This window comes from Carettochelys insculpta, chromosome 31 (genome assembly GCF_033958435.1).
Source record: "Carettochelys insculpta isolate YL-2023 chromosome 31, ASM3395843v1, whole genome shotgun sequence".
Lineage (NCBI taxonomy): Eukaryota > Metazoa > Chordata > Testudines > Carettochelyidae > Carettochelys > Carettochelys insculpta.
Genome location: NC_134167.1, coordinates 13,638,955 through 13,662,987, shown reverse-complemented (window position 1 = coordinate 13,662,987; position 24,033 = coordinate 13,638,955). Strand labels below are relative to the sequence as shown.

Sequence of the window (24,033 nt, the reverse complement as noted above, 5' to 3'; positions counted from 1 at the left end):
CCTGCTCTGGAAACCTCCCCACTCACGCATCTGACGAAGCGGGTCCTGGCCCACGAAAGCTCATGCTCCAAAATATCTGTTAGTCTATAAGGTGCCACAGGGCTTCCTGGTGTTTTTGAAGATTCAGACTAACTTGGCTACCTCTCTGAAAAATGATGAGGATTTTAGCTGCCGTATGAGGAGAAATTGAGAAGACTGGGACGTCTCAGCTTAGAAAAGAGGAGGCTATGGGGCGATATAATCGAGGTCTATAAAATCAAGGCTGGTGTGGTGTGTTCCCATTACACAAGAACTAGGGGGTCACCCAAGGGAATAAACAGGGAGGAGGTGTAAAACAAACACCAGGAAGAACTGTGGAACTTCTGGCCAGAGGAGGTTGTGAGGACCAGGACTTTAACAGGGTTGAAAAAGAACTAGATCCATTCACAGACGTCCACCTATGACAGGAAGGGATGGGGTCCCTAGCTGTTGTTTGTCGGAGGCTGGAGATGGATGGTAGGAGAGAGTTCATCACCGGTTGGGTTCCCTCCCCCAGGACATCTGGCATTGGCCACTGTTGGAAGAGAGGATGTTGGGAAAGATGGAGCTTTGGTCCGACCCAGTGTGGCAGTTCTGATGCTCTTAGAGAAGGAACAGGCACTCCAGCTGGTGCCTAACACTGGATGGCCATGGAAAGATGCCTTGGTCCAGCATCACTTCAGCATGGAACTGGGAACATCGTACAGGGCGGTCTCTGACCGACCCCCCACAAACTGAGTGGGGCTGTCGGGGGAGAGAGGAGTGCCCAAGCAACTGGAGGTCTGTCGCGCGGTTGTGAAGCCTGCCGGCTCCATGCCTTTCAGGGCGGCCATCAGAAACGCGCTGCCTACACCATGCAGGGGGCAGACGGATGCTTAGGCCAGCGGGGAGAAGCTACATCACTGCTGTGGATTCGACTTGGGGCTCCTGGCACATCCCCAACCGCTGGGCTCTCAGCAGATGGCTTTTCCTACACCCCTCGGCCTAACTCGCTTTAAGAGGGTGTCTTGCAGTTACGGGGGTGGGGGTGGCTCCTTTTCAGCATCTGAGGGACCAACAAGTCCAGTGGTGTCCCTGCCGGGTGGCTGGGTATGTGGACGACGTAGCCATTGGTATTCCCGTCCGGAAGAACGGCTGCCATTTTGCGAGTACGGAGGGGGACAGAGTTAATGGCTGGGAAAACTGGAAGCCCATTATCTGGGATATGTGCTCAGCAGAGGGCAAGTCACCCCTTGATGGAGCAGGTCCATGCCCAACGAACACACAACTTTCAGCCTAGCCAGTTCATACCACACCGCAGCAGGCCTGCCGACTACGCCCTAGAGGGGTCTCCTGGAGGCCCAGCTCTGACGAGGCCCAACGCTGGAGATGCCCAGCGAGGCATAGTTGGAACCTGGAGCAGGGACGGGTGCGTTGGTGGTAGGGCTGGGGAGTTGCAGGAGGGCAGGGTATCCTCGTGAGGGGGGCACTCAGCGATGGGGAAGGGAGGCTTGGCTGCCAGGGACTCCAGCGCACTTGGGAACCAATTATCCTCTTAGCGCCGGCTGAATGTGATAGGAGATGAACCCAAGGACCAGCGGTGGCAGCCATCGGCTGTTAGACCAGCGCCGGCTGAGACCGGGGCTCTGCCGCGCTGGGCGCTGCACAGACACTGAGTGAGAGGCAGGCCCTGCCCCAGGCAGCTTCCAGGTAACACGGATGGGAGGGGCGGAGAAGGGCCCCAGGTCACCAGGCAGCACCAGGGCTCCCGAGTCCCCAGCCAGTGCTTTCTCCACTCGACCTCCCTGCTGCCCACAAGCAGGACTGTGTCCGGCATCTGGCTAGGGATAGTCATGGGAAGACAGAAGGAATGGGTCTGCTTAGATAGACTGTAATCTTCAGGAGCAGGGACCATCTCTGGTGAGTGGCTGGACAGCGCCTGGACTTGGGCCCTCTCCATGATTGTGCCCCCACGCACTACTGTAATACACCTAATAACGTACAGCGCCTAGCACCCGAGGGCCTGAGACTAGGTGCTGGCCCAGTCCAGTTACTCATGGTCCCAGCTGGCTGGCTGAACACAGCTGTGCTTCTGTCTGCCGTCGGAGACGGTGAGTCAGGCCTGGGCAGGCACAGCGGCCCAGAGGAAGCCAACGGGCCTGCTGGCCTGGTTCCAGGCAGGGCTCAAAGAGCCAGCGGGGTGGGTGACTCAAAAGCCATGGCTAACAGGCCAGGCCCTCCGGGTTGTCCCGGCAGAGCGGCGCCTTGACTCATGCGCAGAGCTGGAAACGCGGCATGTTCCCAGCAGCGTGGGGAGCTGAACCTCCATCTCCCGGCAGCGCCGTGCCAGTGGACTATTCCGTTTACGCAGAGAGGCGGCTGCCCACAGGGGAAGGCCTGGCCTGGCCCCGCAGGAACTGAAATTGCCACAGCTTCCGCACTCATGGGTCACTTCCCCTGCGCAGTGTCTGGCCAGGCCGGCGGGGGCTGACGGGGGGCGACCGTCACTGCAGCCCAGGCCCCGGGAAGGCAGAGAGGACTGAGGTTTGGCTGTACTGCAAAGACCAGCGTTGCCGGCTGTACGAAGCCGGCCGACTGGACGCGCTACAGTGGGCAGAGGGGGCTCTCCTGGGAGCCTGCCCCAGGTGTGAGCTGGGACTGAGCCAACACCCGATCTCCAGGGGGTTGGAGAGAGACCATGTACTGCGGCCAGGCCAGGACGATCCCTCCGGGGCTCTGGCTCACCTCATCTGTGGGCAAGCGCAATGAGAACAAATACCCTCTGGTGTGGTGTGGCGTGGTGACACGGGGGTGGCACGGGGCACCAGACAGGGCTGGGGGGTGAGCCTCTGTTCCAACATGGGGGTACGGCAGGGCTCCAGTGATGGGAGACAGCCTCCTGAGGGGACCCTGCCATAGGCCTTGCACGATGGAGAAGGAAACAGGATTCCAGCCTGAGGCCACAGCCTCGCACGAGGGAGAGGGGGAACAGGATTCCAGCCCTAGGCCATAGCCTCGCATGAGCAAGAGGGGGAACAGGATGCAGGCTTGGGCCACAGCCTCGCACGAGGGAGAGGACACACAGGGTTCCAGCACACGGGGGGGGGGTGACTTGGGGGAGCAGCTGAGTGCATGCTGGGTGTTTAGGGGAAATATGGTCCCCCTTGTCCTGCCAAACACCCCAGATGTGAGAGGATCACGCAAGCTGCTGGGGCCTGAGTGACACTGCGTCTGGGGGGGGCCAGGCGCCAGCTGTAATAAGGACTAGTTGAGACACCCCACCGGCTCCAGGGACCCATGTCTTCCAGCTTGCTCAGGGACCCAAGGGGGCTGCTCCCATGCTGGATTGATCCCATTCCCCTCATGCCTGTACAGTTCCACGCCTGCAAGGTTGTTCTCTTCAGGCTGGGGCCTGAGTGACTCCAGCCCCGTTTTGATGCTCATGGCCTGCTCAGCCCTGCGCACTTTTGCAAGGGCTGCAACAGCTCATGGCCAGAGGAAGAGGGACATCGGAGTTTGTCAGGCAAGTGGGTCAACACAACTTCCAGTTCTAGAGCTGGCAGGTTGCATGCTTGGCCCTTCTGCCGCGCAAAGCCCCTTAACTCTGACCCCCACCGCCCTGTCAGCAGGATGCCTCTGTGGGAGGCTGCAAAGCAATCAGTGCAGAGCCCTACACCGACACGGGACGCTCGAGCCCTGAACCGCCAGCGGGGAACAGGACCCTGGGGTCCGGGCTGCCAGCTCCGGGTCCGAGCCTCGAACCTGCAACTCAGAGCGCTACAACCCAGAGCAGACGAGGGAGGCCGCTTTGCGCATGCGCCCTAGGCTCAGGCGCTCACAGGGACCACGCATGTGCGAGCCCCTCCCTCAACAGGTTCAGGGCGAGGCTAGGGCACGCGACGTACCCTCGCGCGCACCCGTACCTGTGGCGTGTGGGTGCGTGACTGGTGGTTGAAGGCTGCGCATGCTCAGAGCCCGTCTCCCCGGCTTGGCGCGTGCGCAGTTCGGCCCCGGGGCGGGCATGCGGGGAGGGATGCGCATGCGCGTTGTTCTCAAATTCCCCCCTCCCTCGGGGAGCCGTGGCAGCGCAGGCGCGGTAGGGCGCGGGGCTGTCCATGGCCGGCGGCGGCGGGGTGCGGGTGTCTGGGATGCTGCGGACGGTGGCGGCCTTGGTGCTCCTGGCGGAGCTGGCCGGCCGGGGCGCGCATGCGCTCTACTTCCACATCGGGGAGACCGAGAAGCGCTGCTTCATCGAGGAGATCCCGGACGAGACCATGGTGATCGGTGAGGGGCGAGACCAACCGGCGAGACGGGGGGGGGGAGATGGGAGGGACCAACCGGAGGACGGGATGGGGGGTAAATGGGAGGGACCAACAGGGGCTGTGGGGGAGATGGGAGGGACCAACTGTCGAGACGGGGGGGGGAGATGGGAGGGACCAACTGGGGCTGGCGGGGAGATGGGAGGGACCAACCTGCTAGTGGTGGGGGGTGAGAGAGGGGGAGTACCACAGGGCTATGGCGGTAGCTGGGAGCGGGGGGCGGAGCCAGTGAGGGGCGGGGCCAGCTGGAGGTGGGGTGGGGTGGGGTGGGGGGGCAGACCCCTCTTCTCCCCTGAGCCTGTCTCTGCCCCTTAGGGAATTACCGCACCCAGCTGTGGGACAAGCAGTCGGAGTCCTTCCTGCCCTCCACGCCGGGGCTGGGCATGCACGTGGAGGTGAAGGACCCCGACGGAAAGGTAATGCAGCCGGCTGCCCCCCGCCCGTGGGACAGAGCCCAGCTGTCCTGAACCCAGGCGCCTCCCAGTGCCCAGAGCCCTGCACCTCCCTGAAGCACAGCCCGGCCCTTGATGCCCTTTGGTGCTTCCCGTGGCCTGGGTAGGTGCCGCTGGCGCTGCCAACCGCCTGTGGGGTGGGTGGGGCCCTGCTCCCCATAAACTGAGCGCTTGGGCAGCCCCCCCAGCAGAGCGCCCCTGGCCGGCAGCGTCAGCGTGGTGGCGGTGCACGTCCGCACACGACTTGACGCAAATAACAAAATTTATTCTGTCCAGGGATGGGAAAGGTGAGAGGGATCCTTACTCCTGGCTCTGTCCCTGTCCGTTCCAGGTCGTTCTGTCCCGGCAGTATGGCTCAGAGGGACGCTTCACCTTCACCTCACACACCCCGGGCGAGCACCAGATCTGCCTGCACTCCAACTCCACGCGCATGGCGCTCTTTGCGGGCGGCAAGCTGGTAAGAGAACCCTCCAGTGCCTCACCCCAGCTCTGTCCCTGAGCTCTGGAGGAAGCAGCAGCCCAGCTGGATGGTGGGGCTCAAAATGTGGGTCATCCAGGGCTTGCAGGAGAACAGCTGGAGCGCTGCTGGTTAGCCGGGGGAAGGACGGTCTGCCTAAGGTGCCTGATTGAGATCCCTGGGCTCCAATCCTGGCTCTGCCCTTCTCGCAGCATGGCCATGGGCTGCTATTTGCCTTTTCCTTGCCTCGGTTTCTCCAGCAGTCGTACAGGGATGGTGCCCACTGCTTGTGGGAAAGGGAACGGGGCTCTCTGATGGTTGAAAACGGCCCTCAGGCAGGAGGGAGGGAGCCAGGGGATGTGGAAGCTGGACAGATCCGATGATCTGCACCCGTGGGTGCCGTCCTGCCGGGACCCCTGAGCCTCTGACCCCTCCTGTTCCCTGGGCAGCGCGTGCACCTGGACATCCAGGTTGGGGAGCACACCAACAACTACCCTGAGATCGCCGCCAAGGACAAGCTGACAGAGCTGCAGCTCCGAGCCCGGCAGCTGCTGGACCAGGTGGAACAGATCCAGAAGGAGCAGAACTACCAAAGGGTAAGAGGCTGCTGGCCTGAGGGTGTCACTCCGCTAACCCGGGACTGCTGAGGGGCTGGGAGCAGAGAGCCGTGGCGGGAAAGCCAGCCAGGGCCGTGGCGGAGAGGATTCGCCAGTGGGCGGACGCCAAAGGGGTTTGCGGGGCTGGCACGAGGCAGCTGGGCAGAGGAGGGCTGCGACCAGCCCGGCTTCGCCTGAGCCTGCTCCGTCCTACGCCTGGGGCCATGGCGAGCTGGGCCCCGGCCTAAGCGCATGCACGTGAAGAGGACGCCACGAGCCCCTTGCGGGTGAGGCGGTGGTGTTGTGCCTGGGGGGCTGGGGAGGGATCCCTGCCTGCTCTGACCCCTCCCTGCCTCTCCCCCACAGTACCGGGAGGAGCGGTTCCGTATGACCAGCGAGAGCACCAACCAGCGGGTGCTGTGGTGGTCCATCGCCCAGACCATCATCCTCATCCTCACTGGCATCTGGCAGATGAGACACCTGAAGAGCTTCTTTGAGGCCAAGAAACTGGTGTAAACCTTCCCCTCCCCGCTCCCCACGAGCTCCCTGTCACCACTACGGTGCCCGCCCCCCCGCTCCTCTCCCCCCGGCGTAGCTGGGCACTGGATCGCGCAGCAGCTGGGAAGCACAGATCCCTCCTGGCTATGGCAGTGCCATGTCCCCAAGCCCCTGGGGCCTGTGATTCGCCAGCCTGGCCGCCGGGTGCGTCTGTGCTGCCAGCAGGAGGCTGGCCCCTGGCTGACTCAGGGGGTGTCTCTGATGCTCACCAGCTGGGGCTAGCTGCTCCTCCTGGGCTCATGGCACTGATCTGCCCTGCTCCCGGCAGGGCCTCGGGGGTGTGCCAGGCCTCCCCAGAGGCCCTTCTGTCCTCCCGCACATGGGTGCAGCTCTGAGTGGTGCCTGCTTTGCCCTGGTTCGTCCTGCCTGTGGTAATAGCTCTGGGGGGTTGGGGGCAGCCCTGGTGTGTTGGTTGGCAGCTCTGCACCTGGCATGTGTGTTGCAGGCCCTTTGGGGGGGCAGGAAGAGGGAGGGGCAGCCACTGTTTTATACCAGAATCTATTTTGCTAATAGCAGCCCAGGAGTGGCCTGGCCTCTCCTTTCCCCTGGCACCCAGTGCCTGATGCACAAGGGAGACCAGCCACCCCCTGGCCTCCCCCAGTGCATCTGCGCCAGCCCCCAGTAAGTGACCAGAGAGGCTCTGACCTAGAGATGTGGCCAAGAGCTGCGTTTACCTTTCTGGGGCCAGCCCCAGGCCTGTCTCGGGGCCGGCACAGGCCTGCTCTGCTCTGCCTGAGATGCCAGGCTACACACACCCTCCCTCAGCCGGGCTGGTGCTGGGTCTGGGGGTAGAGATGCACTCGGGGGTAGGTGTTTTCCCCTGGAGTTTCTTCCTGCCTTTGTCCCCAGCGAGGAAAGGTGGCTGGTGCCAGCATACCCCTGCGCCTTTGGTATTTATGATGGTGAAGGCAGATGGTCCTGGGGCTGCCCTGGCCTAGTTCGGATGCAGTAAATCTGTCATGCAGGTGGATGTTTTCTCCTTCCCCCCAGCGCTGCTCCAGCTGGTTGGGTGTGTGGGCCCAGCCCCAGCGCCGTAGGGAGAATTCATCACCCGTGTTCTTTGTTACGATTTTGGAGTGAAATAAAACCTCGTCTGGTCACGCTCGCCTCGGGAGCTGGCTGCGGGGCCAGGGCTGGTTTCTGGGCTGGGGGAAAGGTGGGAGCCCCTGGGGGCCTGTGCCGCAGGCAAGAGGAGGCTGAGCATGCATGTTCCAAGTTGGCTAGCAGCAGGGAGAGGGCCCCTAGAACCTGCACTGTGGCCTGGGCCCCAGCTCCAGCCTGGGTCGGGCCACCTACCCCAAGCCTGCCCACCGCATGGGCCTCTTTACCCACTCCCCTAGAGCTCCCTTTTCTGAAGCCCCCCTGCCTGCCACTTGTGTCTCTTCACTCCTCCCACCTCATGCGTCACTGCCCTGAGTAGCTGGGGGAGGGGGCGCATGCTTGGGGGCAGAGGCAGAGCAAGGGCTGGAGTTGAGGGGGGAGGAGAGGACAGGTGCGTGTGAGGCTCAGGACCAAGTAGGGGTGCGGCTTTGGCCCTGATACCCTAGTGGCAGTGGCACTCCAAATGGTGGGGGCTACCACTGCCCTGCCTCCAGTTGGGAGAGGCCTAACTGCCCCTTGTCTCTGACGCCCACTACCCAGAGGCAAGACCCTGGAAAAACAAGCCCAGGCAGGTTGAGGCAGGCCTGTGGGGCTAGGGCCCAGCCCCGAGCCTCGCCCCAGCCAGCCGGGAAGAGGATGGATCTAGAGTGTGCAAAGCTGGGCTCCTTTTTGCTCAGAATAGAAGTTTATCACGCCCTGAGATTGAGGCATCGAGGACAGGGGGACCCGCTCCCGGGAGCCCACCCGCGCCCCCTTCCCCGCCATGGGAACTCCCTGAGGCTGAGCTGCCCAAAGCCCTCGGCGAGGTTGGCTCAGCCTCTCGTCACGATCGCAGCCGTGCTGTGGGGGTTTCCCAGGTGCTGGGTGGGCTCCTGAGCTTTGAGAGATCCTCCTGCAGTTCACCCTGCCTAGGGCTGGCGCAGCTCACCCTGGGGTGCCCCTTTGCTGCTGAGCAGTTCGTTTGAGGCTGGTATCTGGTGCTTTGCCTGCCCGTGTTTAATTTACACCTCGATGCAGCGTGAATACGCCTCTGAGAGACAACCTGCTTTTCCCCTCTGTGGGAGAGCCTGAGAACGCATCTTCCGTGGCATCAGGAGGCCTGAGCTTGGCTTCCGCTGGACACCGTGAGGCTCTTGTGACCCAGCGTGGGGATATCCAGGTAACCCCCTGCCAGGGCTGGTACCAAGCCTTGTACTGAGCTCAAGCAGCTGGCCCATGCAGCATGGGCAAACAGGGGCGCTACCTGTGGGGGCTGCCCCCCGACCGCAGCCCGTGGCTGGCTGAGGGGGGCAATAACGACAAAGGGGGTACGTCCCGGCGGGGCGATGGGTCCCTGGGGCGGTTTGGTTGGCAGTGGGTGTTTCGGGTTTATTTTAATCAGTGGCCCGGCAGAGGGTCACTGCTGCGGTTTGTGGGGACCCCAGGCTGGGGCCCGGGGCCCGGTGTCAACGCTGCAGCCACTGTGGCCGAGCGGGTAGCGTGGGAACTAGGTCAATGGGGGCTCCGCAGCCGGGCGGTGACGTCAGCCTGCCCCGAGTCGGGGGCTTCCCGGGATTCTCCGGCGCCGGCGACGTCACGCTCAGGCTGTGCGGGGGGCGTGGCCGCGCTGGGCGCCGCACCCGGGCTGCAGGACGCACCGCCGGCCTAGGGGGCGGCAGAGGGCGAAGGGGGACGCTCTAGCCCCGCGGTGGCGCGCCTTTATGCCCCCGCCACAGCGGCGAGCGGCGCATGCGCCTTGGGCCCCGGGCACACGCGGGCGGTGGAGGCTGGCGATGGAGCCTGAGCCAAGTTTCGCGCACATGGGGCTGGACGCGCGGCTGCTGCAGGTACCGGCCGCCCCCGCGGGGAGGGAACCCAGGCGTCCTGCCTCCCCCGCCCCCGGGGAGAGAACCCAGGCGTCCTGCCCCCCCCCCCCCGGGGAGAGAACCCAGGCGTCCTGCCCCGCCCCCCCCCCCGGGGAGAGAACCCAGGCGTCCTGCCCCGCCCCCCCCCGAGGGAGAGAACCCAGGCGTCCTGCCCCGCCCCCCCCGGGGAGAGAACCCAGGCGTCCTGCCCCGCCCCCCCCCGAGGGAGAGAACCCAGGCGTCCTGCTCCCCCCCCCCGGGGAGAGAACCCAGGCGTCCTGCCCCGCCCCCCCCCGAGGGAGAGAACCCAGGCGTCCTGCCCCGCCCCCCCCCGAGGGAGAGAACCCAGGCGTCCTGCTCCCCCCCCCCGGGGAGAGAACCCAGGCGTCCTGCCCCGCCCCCCGAGGGAGAGAACCCAGGCGTCCTGCTCCCCCCCCCCGGGGAGAGAACCCAGGCGTCCTGCCCCCCCCCCCCCGGGGAGAGAACCCAGGCGTCCTGCCCCGCCCCCCCCCCGGGGAGAGAACCCAGGCGTCCTGCCCCGCCCCCCCCCCGGGGAGAGAACCCAGGCGTCCTGCCCCGCCCCCCCCCCGGGGAGAGAACCCAGGCGTCCTGCCCCGCCCCCCCCCCGGGGAGAGAACCCAGGCGTCCTGCCCCCCCCCCCGGGGAGAGAACCCAGGCGTCCTGCCCCGCCCACCCCCCGAGGGAGAGAACCCAGGCGTCCTGCCCCGCCCCCCCCCGAGGGAGAGAACCCAGGCGTCCTGCCCCGCCCCCCCCCGAGGGAGAGAACCCAGGCGTCCTGCTCCCCCCCCCCGGGGAGAGAACCCAGGCGTCCTGCCCCGCCCCCCGAGGGAGAGAACCCAGGCGTCCTGCCCCGCCCCCCCCCGAGGGAGAGAACCCAGGCGTCCTGCTCCCCCCCCCGGGGAGAGAACCCAGGCGTCCTGCACCCCCCCCCGAGGGAGAGAACCCAGGCGTCCTGCACCCCCCCCCGAGGGAGAGAACCCAGGCGTCCTGCCCCGCCCCCCCCCCCGAGGGAGAGAACCCAGGCGTCCTGCCCCCCCCCGAGGGAGAGAACCCAGGCGTCCTGCCCCGCCCCCCCCCCCCCGAGGGAGAGAACCTAGGCGTCCTGCTCCCCCCCCCCCCCCCGAGGGAGAGAACCCAGGCGTCCTGCCCCGCCCCCCCCCCCCCCCGAGGGAGAGAACCCAGGCGTCCTGCCCCCCCGCCCCGGGGAGAGAACCCAGGCGTCCTGCACCCCCCCCCCCCCGAGGGAGAGAACCCAGGCGTCCTGCCCCCCCCCCCCCGAGGGAGAGAACCTAGGCGTCCTGCCCCCCCCCCCGAGGGAGAGAACCCAGGCGTCCTGCCCTGCCCCCCCCCCCCCGGGGAGGGAACCCAGGCGTCCTGCCCTGCCCCCCCCCCCCCCGGGGAGGGAACCCAGGCGTCCTGCCCTGCCCCCCCCCCCCCCGGGGAGAGAACCCAGGCGTCCTGCCCCCCCCCCCCCCCCGGGGAGAGAACCCAGGCGTCCTGCCCCCCCCCCCCCCCCCGGGGAGAGAACCCAGGCGTCCTGCCCCGCCCCCCCCCCCCGAGGGAGAGAACCCAGGCGTCCTGCCCCGCCCCCCCCCCCCGAGGGAGAGAACCCAGGCGTCCTGCCCCGCCCCCCCCGGGGAGAGAACCCAGGCGTCCTGCCCCGCCCCCCGGGGAGAGAACCCAGGCGTCCTGCACCCCCCCCGAGGGAGAGAACCCAGGCGTCCTGCACCCCCCCCGAGGGAGAGAACCCAGGCGTCCTGCACCCCCCCCCGAGGGAGAGAACCCAGGCGTCCTGCCCCGCCCACCCCCGAGGGAGAGAACCCAGGCGTCCTGCACCCCCCCCCGAGGGAGAGAACCCAGGCGTCCTGCCCCGCCCCCCCCCCCGAGGGAGAGAACCCAGGCGTCCTGCCCCGCCCCCCCCCCCCCCCCCGAGGGAGAGAACCCAGGCGTCCTGCTCCCCCCCCAGGGAGGGAACCCAGGCGTCCTGCCCCCCCGCCCCGGGGAGAGAACCAGGCGTCCTGCACCCCCCCCCCGAGGGAGAGAACCCAGGCGTCCTGCACCCCCCCCCCCGAGGGAGAGAACCCAGGCGTCCTGCACCCCCCCCCCCGAGGGAGAGAACCTAGGCGTCCTGCCCCCCCCCCCCCCCCGAGGGAGAGAACCCAGGCGTCCTGCCCCCCCCCCGAGGGAGAGAACCCAGGCGTCCTGCACCCCCCCCCCCCCCCGGGGAGGGAACCCAGGCATCCTGCCCCCCCGCCCCGGGGAGGGAACCCAGGCGTCCTGCACCCCCGCCCCGGGGAGAGAACCCAGGCGTCCTGCACCCCTCCCCAAGGAAAGAACCTTGGAGTCCCCCCTCCCGGGCCTGCCACCCGGCCGCGGGGAGAGAACCCAGGGGTCCCGCCCCCTTCTTTCCTGGGCCGAGCTCAGACCCAGGAGTCTCTCTCCCCCCGCCCCCGGGAGAGAACCCAGGAGTCCTGCACCCCTCACCTGCACCCCAGACACTTTGGCTGCGCCCGGGGGTCCTTGCATCCTCTCTCCATCCCTGCCTACAGGCCATCGCCGAGCTGGGCTGGGCCAAGCCCACGCTGATCCAGGAGAAGGCCATTCCGCTGGCCCTGGAGGGCAAGGACCTGCTGGCCCGGGCTCGGACGGGCTCTGGGAAGACGGCCGCCTACGCCATCCCCCTCATCCAGCACCTGCTGCAAGTGAAGATGGTACGTCGGCCCCCCGGGGGCACCGCCACCAGCTTGGCCAGGGCGGCCTCTCCCATTCGTCCCCACAGCACTGTCTCCACGCCTGAGCCTGGCCAGGCCTTGAGTCCCTGGGGGAGCAGCTGGGACCTTCTGCCCCACAGCCTCCACGAGGCCCCTTTGCTGTGCTCAGGTGCCCCAGTGGAGGGCTGGGGCCAGGCGGTGCCGCTGGAGCTGCAGGTAGATGGGGTCAGCCTGACTCTCCAGCAGCCTGGGTGCCCTCTCATGCCCCAAGGCTATTCCTGCAGGAGCTGCCCTGGAGCAGTGGCAGTGGCCAGCTGTGGGCTGGGCCCATCCCTGGGGTGGAGGCATTGTACCCACACAAGCGCGACAACCCAGGCAGGAGCCGGACACTCGGCCGAGCCCCTGGCAGGCCCTGGCACCGGGTTCCGGTGGTACGTGGCCAGTCAGCATCTGCCCCTGCCCCTCCCCTCCCAGTCCTCATCAGTGATGGAGCAGGCGGTGCGTGGGCTGGTCCTGGTGCCCACCAAGGAGCTGGGTCAGCAGGTGCTGCAGATGATCCGGCAGCTGACGGCGTACTGCTCCCGCGATGTCCGCGTGGCTGACGTCTCCGGACAGGTGGACGTGTCTGTGCAGAGGTGAGAGCTGGCGGGGTGGGAGAAGAGAAGGGGTTTGGGTGGGTGGTTCTTTGTGCCTCTTCCCATTAGTACAGAGGGGTCCCCGCTCGTGGTCCAAGCTACCGGTTCCCTGGGCTTGCCTGGGAGCTGCATTCTCTCCATGGGACTAGACACACGCCCTGAGGGCCTGGCTGGCTTGGGCCATGCACTGGGGGCCCACAGGCCCTTACAGTCTGGGGAGCCTGGGGAATGTGCCAGGCAGGGGGCTGCCAGATCTGGAGCTGTCCAGATGGCTCAGCCCTTTTCTGCCCCACTGGGGCGCTGCCTTTCCCAGGAGCTCTGCAGCTCCGGGACGTCTGGGGCGGTCCGGGGCCCCTCTAGTCAGAGCCAAGGCTTGGTGGTGCCTGACTGCGCCCCCCGGGCCGTTCCCTCCTCTGCTGCTGGTGGTGACCCCAGCTCTGCCCTCCCCCACCGCAGGCCCATCCTGATGGAGAAGCCGGACGTGGTGGTGGGGACACCGTCCCGGGTCCTGGCTCACCTGCAGGCCCACAGCCTGCGCTTGTGCCGCTCGCTGGAGGTGCTGGTCCTGGACGAGGCCGACCTGCTGTTCTCCTTCGGCTTTGAGGAGGATCTGAAGAACCTGCTGTGGTGAGGCCCTGAGCTGGGGTGACCACCGGCCCCGGGGGCTGGAGCTGAGTGGGCTGCTGGGGCTGGGGGTTCTGGAGCCACAGCTGTTGGAGTGGGGGGGGGTGTGAACGGTGAACTGTGGTTGCAGCGGGGTTGGGGCCGGAGGTGTCCAGCTTCCCCCAGCTGGGGCAGCCAGGAGCTGGAGTGTGTGTTGGCACGGGCTGCCACCCTTAGCTCAGGGGAGCCAGGAGCTTCGCTGGTGGGGCCGTAGTCCTGTTCCTGGCACCCCAGCTAGGGTGACCATGTATAATGGGGTTCTGCTGGGTCCCCAAGCTCTGCACCCGGCCGCAGGCAGGAGTGACACTCGCTCAGCAGGAGAACAGCGGGTTTATTAGCTGACAGGACACAGCGTCGTACAGAGGAGTCAGTGCAGCCGGCAGAGACAGCCAGTCCAATCCATGCAGGGGAGAGGAGGCCCCGAGGGGCCCCCGGAGCCGGGGCCTTGTCCCCTCCTTTGTCTCTCTCTCTCCCAGCCCAGACTCACTGCTCCCAACTCCCAGTTCCAGTTCGAACTCCTCAGGCTCCACCTCCCCCTTTGTCTGCAACCTAGAGGTGTCACCCGATCACCAGGTGACCCTCAGCAGGAGCCCCCCACCCTCTGTGAGCTACACACCTATCCCCCACCACATCACACCATCTGTCCTGTTTTGGCCCAGACGGGGGTTGTTCCCTGTGTCCCATCCTCGGCCAGGGAAATATGGTCGCCCTGCCCTGGGGAGTGGCAGGGGACTGGGAGTGGGGATGATCTCTGTGCAGGGGGTAGATTTGCTGCTTGCTTGAGGCGTAGAGGGGCCGTACTGCCTGTAAGGCCCGGCTGGAGCGCCAGGTCGGAGGATGAACGTTCCCATGTGGCCTGTGCTCAGAGCCCCCTCCTGGAGCGTGTTGGGAGGCAGCTGCGGGCTGGGGCGGCTCTGAGCTGGTCTGTGGTTCCTCGGCAGCCACTTCCCCAAGATCTACCAGAGCTTCTTGATGTCGGCCACCTTCAGCGAGGAGGTGCAGGCGCTGAAGGAGCTGGTCCTGCACAACCCGGTAAGGGGGCCTGGGGCAGGTGGGCCAGGACCAGGGAGACACCTTGGAGGACCCGGAGCCAAGTGCTCAACCCCGTCCCTCGCCGGCAGGTGACCCTCAAGCTGCAGGAGTCCCCGCTGCCTGTGGCGGCCCAGCTGCGGCAGTACCAGATCTGCTGCGCGGCCGAGGAGGACAAGTTCCTGCTGCTCTACGCGCTGCTCAAGCTGGGGCTGGTGCAAGGCAAAGCCGTCCTTTTCGTCAGCAGCCTGGAGCGCAGCTACCGCCTGAAGCTCTTCCTGGAGCAGTTCAGCATCCCAGCCTGCGTGCTCAACGCCGAGCTGCCCGTCCAGTCCCGGTGAGCAGCCCTGGAGAGCCCTGGGGCGGGGGGGGTGGTCAGTGCAGCCCTGGGGGGTGGGGAGGGAGCCCTGGGGGGGGGTTGGGGGTGGCCAGTGCAGCCCTGGGGGGTGCAGAGGGAGCCCTGGGGGGAGGGTTGGGGGTGGCCAGTGCAGCCCTGGGGGGTGCAGAGGGAGCCCTGGGGGGGGGGGGGTTGGGGGTGGCCAGTGCAGTCCTGGGGGGTGCAGAGGGAGCCCTGGGGGGTGGGGTTGGGGGTGGCCAGTGCAGCCCTGGGGGATGCAGAGGGAGCCCTGGGGGGCGGGGGTTGGGGGTGGCCAGTGCAGCCCTGGGGGGGTGGGGAGGGAGCCCTGGGGGGAGGGTTGCGGGTGGCCAGTGCAGCTCTGGGGGGTGCAGAGGGAGCCCTGGGGGGGGGGGGTTGGGGGTGGCCAGTGCAGTCCTGGGGGGTGCAGAGGGAGCCCTGGGGGGTGGGGTTGGGGGTGGCCAGTGCAGCCCTGGGGGATGCAGAGGGAGCCCTGGGGGGGGGGGGTTGGGGGTGGCCAGTGCAGCCCTGGGGGGGTGGGGAGGGAGCCCTGGGGGGAGGGTTGCGGGTGGCCAGTGCAGCTCTGGGGGGGTGGGGAGGGAGCCCTGGGGGGAGGGTTGCGGGTGGCCAGTGCAGTCCTGCGGGGTGGGGAGGGAGCCCTGGGGTTGGGGGTGGCCAGTGCAGCCCTGGGGGGTGCAGAGGGAGCCCTGGGGGGAGGGTTGGGGGTGGCCAGTGCAGCCCTGGGGGGAGGCCCTTGCAGGAGGAGACATGATGGGCTGGTCCCTGCAGCTTGTGGGTGGGGCTGGGCACCCTGCCCTCGCCCGGCCCCAGCCCCGGGGGAGCCCTGGGAAGGGAGGGCCATGCCCGCAGCTGCCCGGGTAGCCCCCGCCTCGCCCCCGGCTCTCACCAGCACCTCCGTTCGGGCTCCAGCTGCCACATCATCAGCCAGTTCAACCGGGGCTTCTACGACTACATCGTGGCCACAGACGAGCAGACGCTGGCACAGCCGACGGGGCGGCCGCGTGGGAAGAAAGGAGCCAAGGCAGAGAAGTAAGGAGCTGGGCCGGGTTGCCCCTGCCTGTCGCCAGCAGGGGGGCGTCTGTCCTTGTTGGGCTGCCCCCACCTCCGGCTGGTGGGTTCCGCCCTGGCCTGAGACCCCTCCCCCCCCCCCGCTGCAGGGGCAGAGACCCCGAGTTCGGCGTGGCGCGGGGCGTCGACTTCCAGAACGTGGCCGCCGTCATCAACTTCGACCCGCCCCCCTCGGCCAAGTCCTACATCCACCGGGCTGGCAGGTAGGACTCCTGCCCGCCCGGGGCCCAGCTGCGTTCCTGGGGGGCTGGTAATGCCGTGGGGGGACCAGTGCTTTCCACTTCTCAGCCGGTCCATATGGGCTGGGAGCGCCCAGCGGGGGGAGCGCTGGGGTCTCCCCACCGCGTGCTGCCTGCTGGCCCCTCTAACTCTCCCTGCGTGTGGGGTGCCCAGTTCTGGCCATGCCAGCTGCAGCCCCCCGAGTCAGGGAGTTCTGTCTGCTGGCAGGTGCAGCTGGGGGGCAGCCCCATTGACGTCTCTGGGGCGCTCTGCAGCCAGCCCGTCGGCAAGGCCAGGACATGGCCTGGCCTCGGCACCTCCCACGCTGGGGCGCTGCCCTGCCGCGGCGTGGGAGCCAGGGTCCTCCAGGGCGGGTGGGAGCCGCTGCCCCCCAGACCCCAGCCGCCCCCTGCGATCTTCCTGCCGCCCCCTGCAGGACGGCCCGCGCCGACAACCCTGGCACCGTCCTCACCTTCCTCACCCACCCCGAGTGCCCGCTGCTGGCCGAGATCGAGGAGGCGCTTGCAGGAGGTCAGTGAGTTCGGGGCAGGGGGGGCGGCGGCTCGTGGCCAGTCTGCAGCAGGGCTTGGGCACAGGGTGTCCCCCCGTATCCTGCCTGGGCTGCCCAGCTCCAGCCAGCCCTGCGCTCCCCAGGGCGAGGGGGCTGCGAGGCCCCTCCTGGCCCTGACGGACCCTTTCTCTCCCCGCAGAGAGCGCCGAGCCTGTGCTGCGCCCCTACCAGTTCCGCATGGAGGAGGTCGAGGGACTCCGCTACCGATGCCGGGTCAGTGGCCAGGGTCTGCCTTGGGGGCCCAAGTTGGAGCCAGAGCCAGGCTTGACGTGCCCTTGGAGGGCTGGGGGTGGGTTTTCACCTGGTCTGTGCTGGGGCGGGGGAAAATGACCTGTAACGCCCCCCCCAGATGCCATGAGCCCCGTCACCGAGCAGGGGGCCCTCTCCTGGTCTGGGGGGGGGCCTGGCCTGTAAACTCATCCCCCCCCCCCCCCCCCCCCCAGGACGCCATGCGCTCCGTCACCAAGCAGGCCATCAAGGAGGCTCGGCTGCGGGAGATTAAGGAGGAGCTGCTCAACTCGGAGAAGCTGAAGGTGCCTGGGGGGGGCCCTGCCTGCTGCGGGGCCTGGGGAGGAGGAGGGTGCTGGGAGCAAGGCCGAGTGAGGTCCCTCCCTCCAAGGAGTGGGCCCCACGGCCTGGAGGACCTGTTCCCCAGCGCACACCTGGTGGCCGGGCTGGGGGGGCCTGGCCCCGCTTGTTAGACTGGTGCCTGAGGGCTGGGGCCAGAGCCTGGCTCCTGGCAGGGAGGGCAGGTGGAGTGGGGTGTGGGGATGAGTCAGGCTGCCCCAGGAGCTGGCTGTGGGGCAGGGGTGTCCCAGCCCCATGGACGGGCTGTGGAGGCTGGCTGGGGCACACTGACCCCCGGGGGGGGGACGGACTCTGGGCAAGGGGGCCCGGTGTTCATGCAGCTGCTCTGGATGACGCGCCCTCCTCTCCAGACGTACTTCGAAGACAATCCCCACGACCTGCGGCTGCTACGCCACGACCGGCCCCTGCACCCGGCCATCGTCAAACCACACCTGCGGAACGTGCCCGAGTACCTGGGTCCGTGCTGCCTGCTTAGTTGGGGCTTGGCTGGCTCTCACCTGGGCTGGGGGCGGGGCTTGGCTGGGTCCTGGTGGGGCTGGGGGCGGGGCTTGGCTGGCTCTCACCTGGGCTGGGGGCGGGGCTTGGCTGGGCCCTGGTGGGGCTGGGCGCGGGGCTCGGCTGGGTCCCGGTGGTGGCGGGGGGGGGGTGCTGACATAACAGGGCAGGGGCACCTTTGGGCTGACTGTTGTCCTCCTTGCCCCTTTCGCCCCGCCTGGCCCCCCAGCGCAGGGACCCGGTGCCCTGAGGTGGGCGGCTCTGGGCCGGGGCTGTTGGCGGCTGGGCCCCATCTCCCGGCGGTGCTGGGGGGCCTGGCCCTGTGGCAGGGCTCTGCAGGGCGTGGGGCTCCCCATCTCTCTCCTGGCCTCGCTGGGTGGGCAGGGAGCCCTGACCTGCCTTCTCCCCGGCAGTGCCCCCCACCCTGCGTGCTGTCGCCCGGCCCCTGCTCAGCAAGCGCAAGCGACGGAGGCACGTGGCCTCCAGCTGCAGCCGCCCCCGCGGGGGCTTCCAGGTGGGTGTGTGAGCTGGGCTCTTCCCTGAGCGCCGGAGGCAGCCATGGGGGGAGAGTTGGGGTGCATGGGGGAGCCCTCAGCCTTGGCAGGAGCCGGGGGCGGGGGCGTCTTATTGGTCTGAGGTGGAACAGACACCCCAGCGTCCTTCCTCCTTTATGGGACGCTGCCCTGGTGACTGGGGGAGGGGTTCACCCAGCCACCAGCCTGGCCTAACGGGGCCTTGCGAGAGGCAGGGTGCTGGGCCCAGTGGGTGTCCGGCCTCGGGGAGGGGGGGGTTATTCGGGGCCCCGTGGCTGCAGGAGGTTCTGAGTCCCACCAGCCCCAGGCTGTGCCGCCTCTGGCCACCAGGGGTCACTGGTGAGCCAGCCCCACTGCCTTCCCTAGGAGCGGGACCCCAAGGCGGCAGGGAGGGGAGCTGCTTCGGCCTCCGCCTCCCCACTGCGGCCCCTAACCACCCCGGCCTCTCTCCTAGGCTCGGGGGGGGCGCAACCCTCTGCGGAGTTTCCGGTACACGGGGAGGAGACCCCGGCGCCCGGCCAAAACCGGGGAGACGTCCTGAACCGTGGACCCCCCCGCAGCAGCGTCGGCTGGATTGACAATGGACAGTGTCTCGTGGGGGTGGGGCTGGCACGCCCCAGGTGCCACCCTACTGAGCAGGGAGCAGACAAGTACTGTGCCCCACGGGCCGGCTGGGCCCTCGGTGCCTGGCTCTGCTCTCTGAGCAAGGGTACTATCAGGCCCCCTCACCCACCTGTCAGCCCGGTGGGGCTGGGGCGAAGGGGACCTGGGCCGAAGCATCAGACAGTAGCTGCACCTAGTAAACGCCATGCGGGCACCACAGGGGCTGGGCTGCTCCCATGGGGCTCCCAGCTGGGGAACTGGCTGGGCTGGGGGCGCCTGGCACGGACTGGCCCCTTAGCCCAGCTTCGAGCCCATGCTCGCCCCCAGGCTGCTTTGATCCATGCCCAGAAGCCCCGGCCTGTCCCCTCGTTGCCCCAGCCAGCAGAAGCCCTGCTCGTGGGTGAGGAGAGGGTGTCTGAACCTCTGGGCGAGCGGTGGGAGGGACCAGGGCACCCTCCCTGCTCTGGAGGGTAACGGGAAAGGGGAACCCAGCAGGGGGAGCTGGAGAATCAAGCCCTGCCCTGCTGGTGCCACTTGCTGCCAGCTCCAGGCCTGGCCTTGCCCCACCCCAGGGAGGAGGCGGCTCCTGCCAGGGCTGTTTCCTGAGCCAGGCCCGTCTGCTGTCCGTGCCAGCCAGCGCGAGGCAGCTCTGGTTCCCCCTGCTCTGCATCCCCAGGGGCTGCTGCCCACAGTCGCTGTGAGGGGGTTCCCACCCCCCAGCCTGGCCCGGCCTCTGCATTCCCACATCTCCGGTGGCTGATTGGCAGCGAGCTGGCCTGGCTCTGCTCTGCCCCTAAGGTGGGGCAGAGCTGGGCTGGGTAAGTTGAGCGAGTGCACCAGAACCACCCTTCCCCCTCTCCTCCCACTGCTGGCACAGAGCTGGGCTGTGCCCCCAGCTTTCCTAGCCTGGTTACTCAGCCGCTGCTGGCACAGAGCTGGGCTGTGCCCCCAGCTTTCCTAGCCTGGTTACTCAGCCGCTGCTGGCGGGAACCCAGCACCTCCTGCTGTGGGGCAAGGCAGGGCTGTGTATAACAGCCCCTCCCTCTGCCAGCCACCCAGTTTAAACACGCCCCCCCCCCCCCCCCCCGATCCTGCTGGTTATGGGGCACGGCTCTGGCCAGTTCTCTTGGCCTCATGTTCTTAGGGCTGTGGTCCCTTCCAGCTAGCAGCAGCCCGAGGGTGACAATCTGCCCTGGTGTAAAGGGGGCACTGCAGGGGTTCAGGCTTTCCTCCAAAGGGGCAGATTTTCTCTGCCCCACGCCTGCTGCTGGCTGGATCCCTGCTGCTTCCCCTCCCCCACCCCCCGCCAGGGGGCCACTGCCTGACAGTGTGGTGGGTGCCCCAGGCTGGGGGTGGGGGAAGAGGCCATGTGGGGCTGGAGCAGCAGCAGAGCTCCTGTTATGGGCCCAGGCATCCTGGCAGACCCCTTCCCCCAGCCCCACTGCTCTGCCTGGCCCCCCAAGTAGCAGCCCCTGGGGGGAGGACACAGCTCCCCACTGACCACTGGGGCTGGTCCCCTGGGAAAGCCCCAGGCTGTGGGCCCAGAGGAGCCCGGCACTGGCAAGGTGCAGCCCCCACCCACCGCCCCCATCCCTGGCGCAGGGGTGTCACTTCCAGCCTGTTTGTGCCCAAAGCTGCAGCCTCCCCAGCAGCCCCTCTGCATCCTTGGCCCCCAGGCTGCTCCCTGCCCCGGATGCTGCTGTGGCTGCGTTTGCCCAAGTCCCTGCAGTCAGTCTGGGGCCCGAGGCAGCCTGAGGGCTCAGCCCAGCTCCAGGGGTGCCGGGGAGGGTTTTCGGGGGCGCCTGCCCCCTTCCGGCAGGGCGGGCAGGCGGGTGCCTGTGGCTTTGGCCCTGGGGAGGGGATAAAAAGAAAAGCTCTGCAAAGCCGGGCCCCAAGTCGCCCGTCCTGCAGGCTCCCTGCAGCTGGACCCAGCTGCCCTCCCAGCTTCTCTGCACCCGGCCCGAGCAGCTGCCAGCAGGAGCCCTGCCCTACATGCAGGGTGTGCCCTGGGCGCCTGCCCCATGGGTTGGCTCTGGCCGAGGTGGGGCTGGGAGAGGGGAGTCCAGCCTGGGGACCTGGGCAGGGGGCAAGTGAGGGGCTGGCACCCAGGCCTGGGTGAAACCCAAAGCTTTGCCAATAGAGCGACTGCAGCTCAGCCGTGTGTGTCTCTTTCCTGGGCTTCGCCGAGGATGGCAAAGAGGGGGGCGGCCTCCAGGTGTCCTGTCTTCAGGGTTACCCCAGGCAAGGGCTGGAGGTGCGAGTCAGCCCCTCTGGGGCAGGCGGGAGCTGGAGGGAGCCAGGCTTGGACCGAGGTTGCACCGTGCAGGCTCTGCTCTGGTTCTTGGGGCAGGTTTTTCCCTGGGTGGGGGCTGTTCCTGCCAGGCTGCAAGTAGGTGTGTCGCAGGCCCCTGGGGAGCTCTGACTCCAGGGCCTGGTTTGGCCCGTGCCCCCCACCTGCATGGGCCGGGCAGGGCTCAGGGCCCTAGCGCTCAGCCTGGGCATCTGGCTCATGCCCGGGTACCATCCCAGCCAGCAATGGCCTGAGAGATTATGGGCGGGGGGCTCCTGTTACGGGGGATGGTGGTGTGGGGGCTGTGGTCAGTGTTACCGGGGCAACAGGAGGATGGGGTTTTGTTAGCTGGGGGACTGGAGGGAGGGGGGTATGGGGCTGGTGCTAAGCCCCCCCCAGTGCAGCCTAGTTCCCCTGTCTCTTGGGGGCCTGGGACACCCCTGCTTTTAGGATGGTAGGAAGTCGTGGGAGGGTGGGGCCTCGTTACCCAGGACAACAGGAGGTCAGGGTCAGGTTGCCTGGGGGACAAGAGGGTGGGGCCAGGGTTGCCCAGGGGATGGGGTTGGGTTGCCAAGGGCACAGGAGGGCGTGGCCAGGGTTGCCCCTTTCCTGCAGTTCCCAGGCTGCCTGCCCGTGCGCCTGGGTGGCCTTGGCAGAGGGCACAGGGCGCCGGGTATCTGCTGCTGCATCAGCCTGCTAGGCTGTAAACGGCGCGATAACAGGCGGGGCAGAGGGCACCTGCTGGCCCTGATCTGGGTGCATCTGCCGGCTTCACGCCCACAGATGGGCACAAACCACCGGCTGGCACCAGCCTGGGACTAGGCGGGCAGCCACCCTCCTGGCACCTGCACCCCCAGCCTGCGCCACAGCTCAGCGCCCGGCTGGGCACAGCAAGGGACGGGCTCCTGGGAGCATGCTGGGGGGGGGGTGAAGCTGGCAGCCTTACTGGGGGCCAGTCACCCCCACTCTGCACTGCCCAGCCCCACAGCTCCCCCACCCCACCCGGCGCCCCCAGCTCCTCCCAGTCTCCTCCATACCAGTCAGTCATGCCCCACTGCACTGCCCAGCCCCACAGCTCCCCCACCCCACCCAGCGCCCCCAGCTCCTCCCAGTCTCCTCCATACCCGTCAGTCATGCCCCACTGCACTGCCCAGCCCCACAGATGCCCCTACCCCCACCCAGTCACCCCCACTCTGCACTGCCCAGCCCCACAGCTCCCACAGCCAGTCACCCCCCCACTGCACTGCCCAGCCCCACAGATGCCCCTACTCCCACCCAGTCACCCCCACTCTGCACCACCCAGCCCCACAGCTCCCCCACCCCCACCTAAGGCCAGCTGAACCCCCCCCAGCATCTGCCCCTTAGCCCCTTGAACCCACTGCTCTGCCCCGTGGCAGGGGTAGGACTTTGGGCCCCGTTCAGGGAAACAGCCCTGCAGGTTCCGTGTCTGTCCTTGAGCCCTGAGCGGAGGGGCTGCCGGTGAGCCGTTATCTCTGCTTTTATTGCCCAGGTGCGAGGCTACGTGCGTGGCCCTCTTCCACCTGGGGCAGATGCGCCGGGTGAATCAGAGCCGCTCAGGCCGGGCTGGCTGGCGCCGTGTGGCATCGGTGCCCGGCACCTCCCCGCACACGTTTCCCAGGCCGAGCCCCTGCTTGGGGTGACGTGTGTGGGAAAGGCTCGGCCCAGAGCTGGCTGAGGAGATTGGAGCACGTGGGGGTCCCCGGCTCTGCACCAGCTGCAGGCAGCCGGGACTCTCGCCTGGCCGGGGAACAGGAGGTTCTCAGGCCATGGGGACATGGTGCAGAACAGACTTAGCACAGGGACCAGAAGCCGTCAGCACCATCCGCCTTGGGGAGAGGGGCCCAGAGGGGTCCCTGAGCCGGGCCCTGGGCCCCTGCCCCCCTCTCCAGCCAGCCCAGACTGCCCCACTCCCAGCCCAGTTCCAGTTCAACCCACCAGGCCCCTCCTCCCGCCTTTGGCCTGTGTCCCGGGGAAGAAAGGGGTCACCTGGCTGCCTGGGTTACCGAGAGCCTAGAGCCCCATTGTCTGCGTGTGAGACGTCCTCCCACCCAACTCCCCTCCCCACCCTGCACCGGTGCTGTGCCCGGGGAAACTGAGGCACGTGTGCCCCTCCCGTTGCTACAGGGCACCAGGAAACAACCGCCTCACCCCCACCGCTGCATCACAGAGCGGGGCCAAACCGTGGGTTTTGTCCATGTTAAAACGAGCCCCACCCGCTTCCCCCAGGGGGCAGAAGTTCTAACTGCCCCGCGCTTTGGGGCGGTGGGGGCAAGTGGCCTGGGTGGCGCCTTGCTGGCTGGGAGGGGCCTCTTGCCCCGCCCTGAAAACACACCCACCTTTGTTAGCGTTGGGCTGCTAATTTCAGCAGACTCTGGCTGCACTGAGCAGGCCTCCCCCTGCGCCTGCCTGTCCGGGGAGTGGGGCAGTGCCGGGCGGAGGGCAGGGAGCCGGGATCCCCTGTGCAGCTTGGCCCCCAGTGCTGGGGAGGGGGTCAGGAGTTGCTCTGCCCTGCACCCAGTGACCCCTGTGTGCGGCTACCCCTGCTGTGCAAGCCTGCAGCACCCCAGAGGTGTAGGCACCTGGGGGCAGGGGGATGAGCGCGTCCAGGCCCCGTAGAGCCGAAGAGCGGAGAAAGCAGTGCCTGGGGGGGGCCGTGGCTCTGTCCTGCTGCTGGCTGGGCACGAGGTGGCAGAGCTTGAGTCACCAGCCTGTGCGGAGGCCGGGCCAGCTGGCCGAGGAGCCCCTGTGCTGGTGGATGTGATGTGGCTGGAGGGTGTTGGGCTGGCAGGCTGGGTGGGGGATCCCTGGAGCTGGGGGATCCCTGGAGCTGGCTGGCTGGGGGGGCCCTGGGGCTGCTTGGGGGATGCTGGAGATGGCTGGGGGGGG

The 24,033-nt window shown here is 67.9% G+C and overlaps 2 protein-coding genes across 2 annotated transcripts; both read left to right on the top strand.

Moving 5' to 3' along the window:
• Positions 1-4,080: 4,080 nt before the first annotated feature.
• Positions 4,081-7,479, top strand: TMED4 (transmembrane p24 trafficking protein 4). The gene is made up of 5 exons (XM_074981668.1): positions 4,081-4,281; positions 4,632-4,732; positions 5,100-5,225; positions 5,675-5,821; positions 6,188-7,479. The coding sequence occupies exons 1-5, from the start codon at positions 4,113-4,115 to the stop codon at positions 6,335-6,337; spliced, it is 693 nt and encodes a 230-aa protein (XP_074837769.1). The 5' UTR covers positions 4,081-4,112; the 3' UTR covers positions 6,338-7,479.
• Positions 7,480-9,204: 1,725 nt separating this feature from the next.
• On the top strand, positions 9,205-21,177 carry DDX56 (DEAD-box helicase 56). The gene is made up of 14 exons (XM_074981631.1): positions 9,205-9,306; positions 11,895-12,056; positions 12,531-12,691; positions 13,148-13,318; positions 14,296-14,386; positions 14,476-14,720; positions 15,669-15,788; positions 15,917-16,030; positions 16,483-16,577; positions 16,757-16,830; positions 17,061-17,150; positions 17,556-17,661; positions 18,114-18,214; positions 18,688-21,177. The coding sequence occupies exons 1-14, from the start codon at positions 9,253-9,255 to the stop codon at positions 18,772-18,774; spliced, it is 1,671 nt and encodes a 556-aa protein (XP_074837732.1). The 5' UTR covers positions 9,205-9,252; the 3' UTR covers positions 18,775-21,177.
• The last annotated feature ends 2,856 nt before the right edge of the window (positions 21,178-24,033 follow it).

What these genes read in the sequence shown, in the direction of transcription:
- DDX56 (XM_074981631.1), top strand. Translation starts at nt 9,253, where the DNA reads ATGGAGCCTGAGCCAAGTTTCGCGCACATGGGGCTGGACGCGCGGCTG. An exon ending in ACCTGCTGCAAGTGAAGATG is followed by an intron (nt 12,057 to 12,530) that starts GTACGTCGGCCC and finishes CTCCCCTCCCAG; the next exon opens with TCCTCATCAGTGATGGAGCA. An exon ending in GTGGACGTGTCTGTGCAGAG is followed by an intron (nt 12,692 to 13,147) that starts GTGAGAGCTGGC and finishes CCCCCACCGCAG; the next exon opens with GCCCATCCTGATGGAGAAGC.
- TMED4 (XM_074981668.1), top strand. Translation starts at nt 4,113, where the DNA reads ATGGCCGGCGGCGGCGGGGTGCGGGTGTCTGGGATGCTGCGGACGGTG. An exon ending in GGACGAGACCATGGTGATCG is followed by an intron (nt 4,282 to 4,631) that starts GTGAGGGGCGAG and finishes TCTGCCCCTTAG; the next exon opens with GGAATTACCGCACCCAGCTG. An exon ending in TGAAGGACCCCGACGGAAAG is followed by an intron (nt 4,733 to 5,099) that starts GTAATGCAGCCG and finishes TGTCCGTTCCAG; the next exon opens with GTCGTTCTGTCCCGGCAGTA.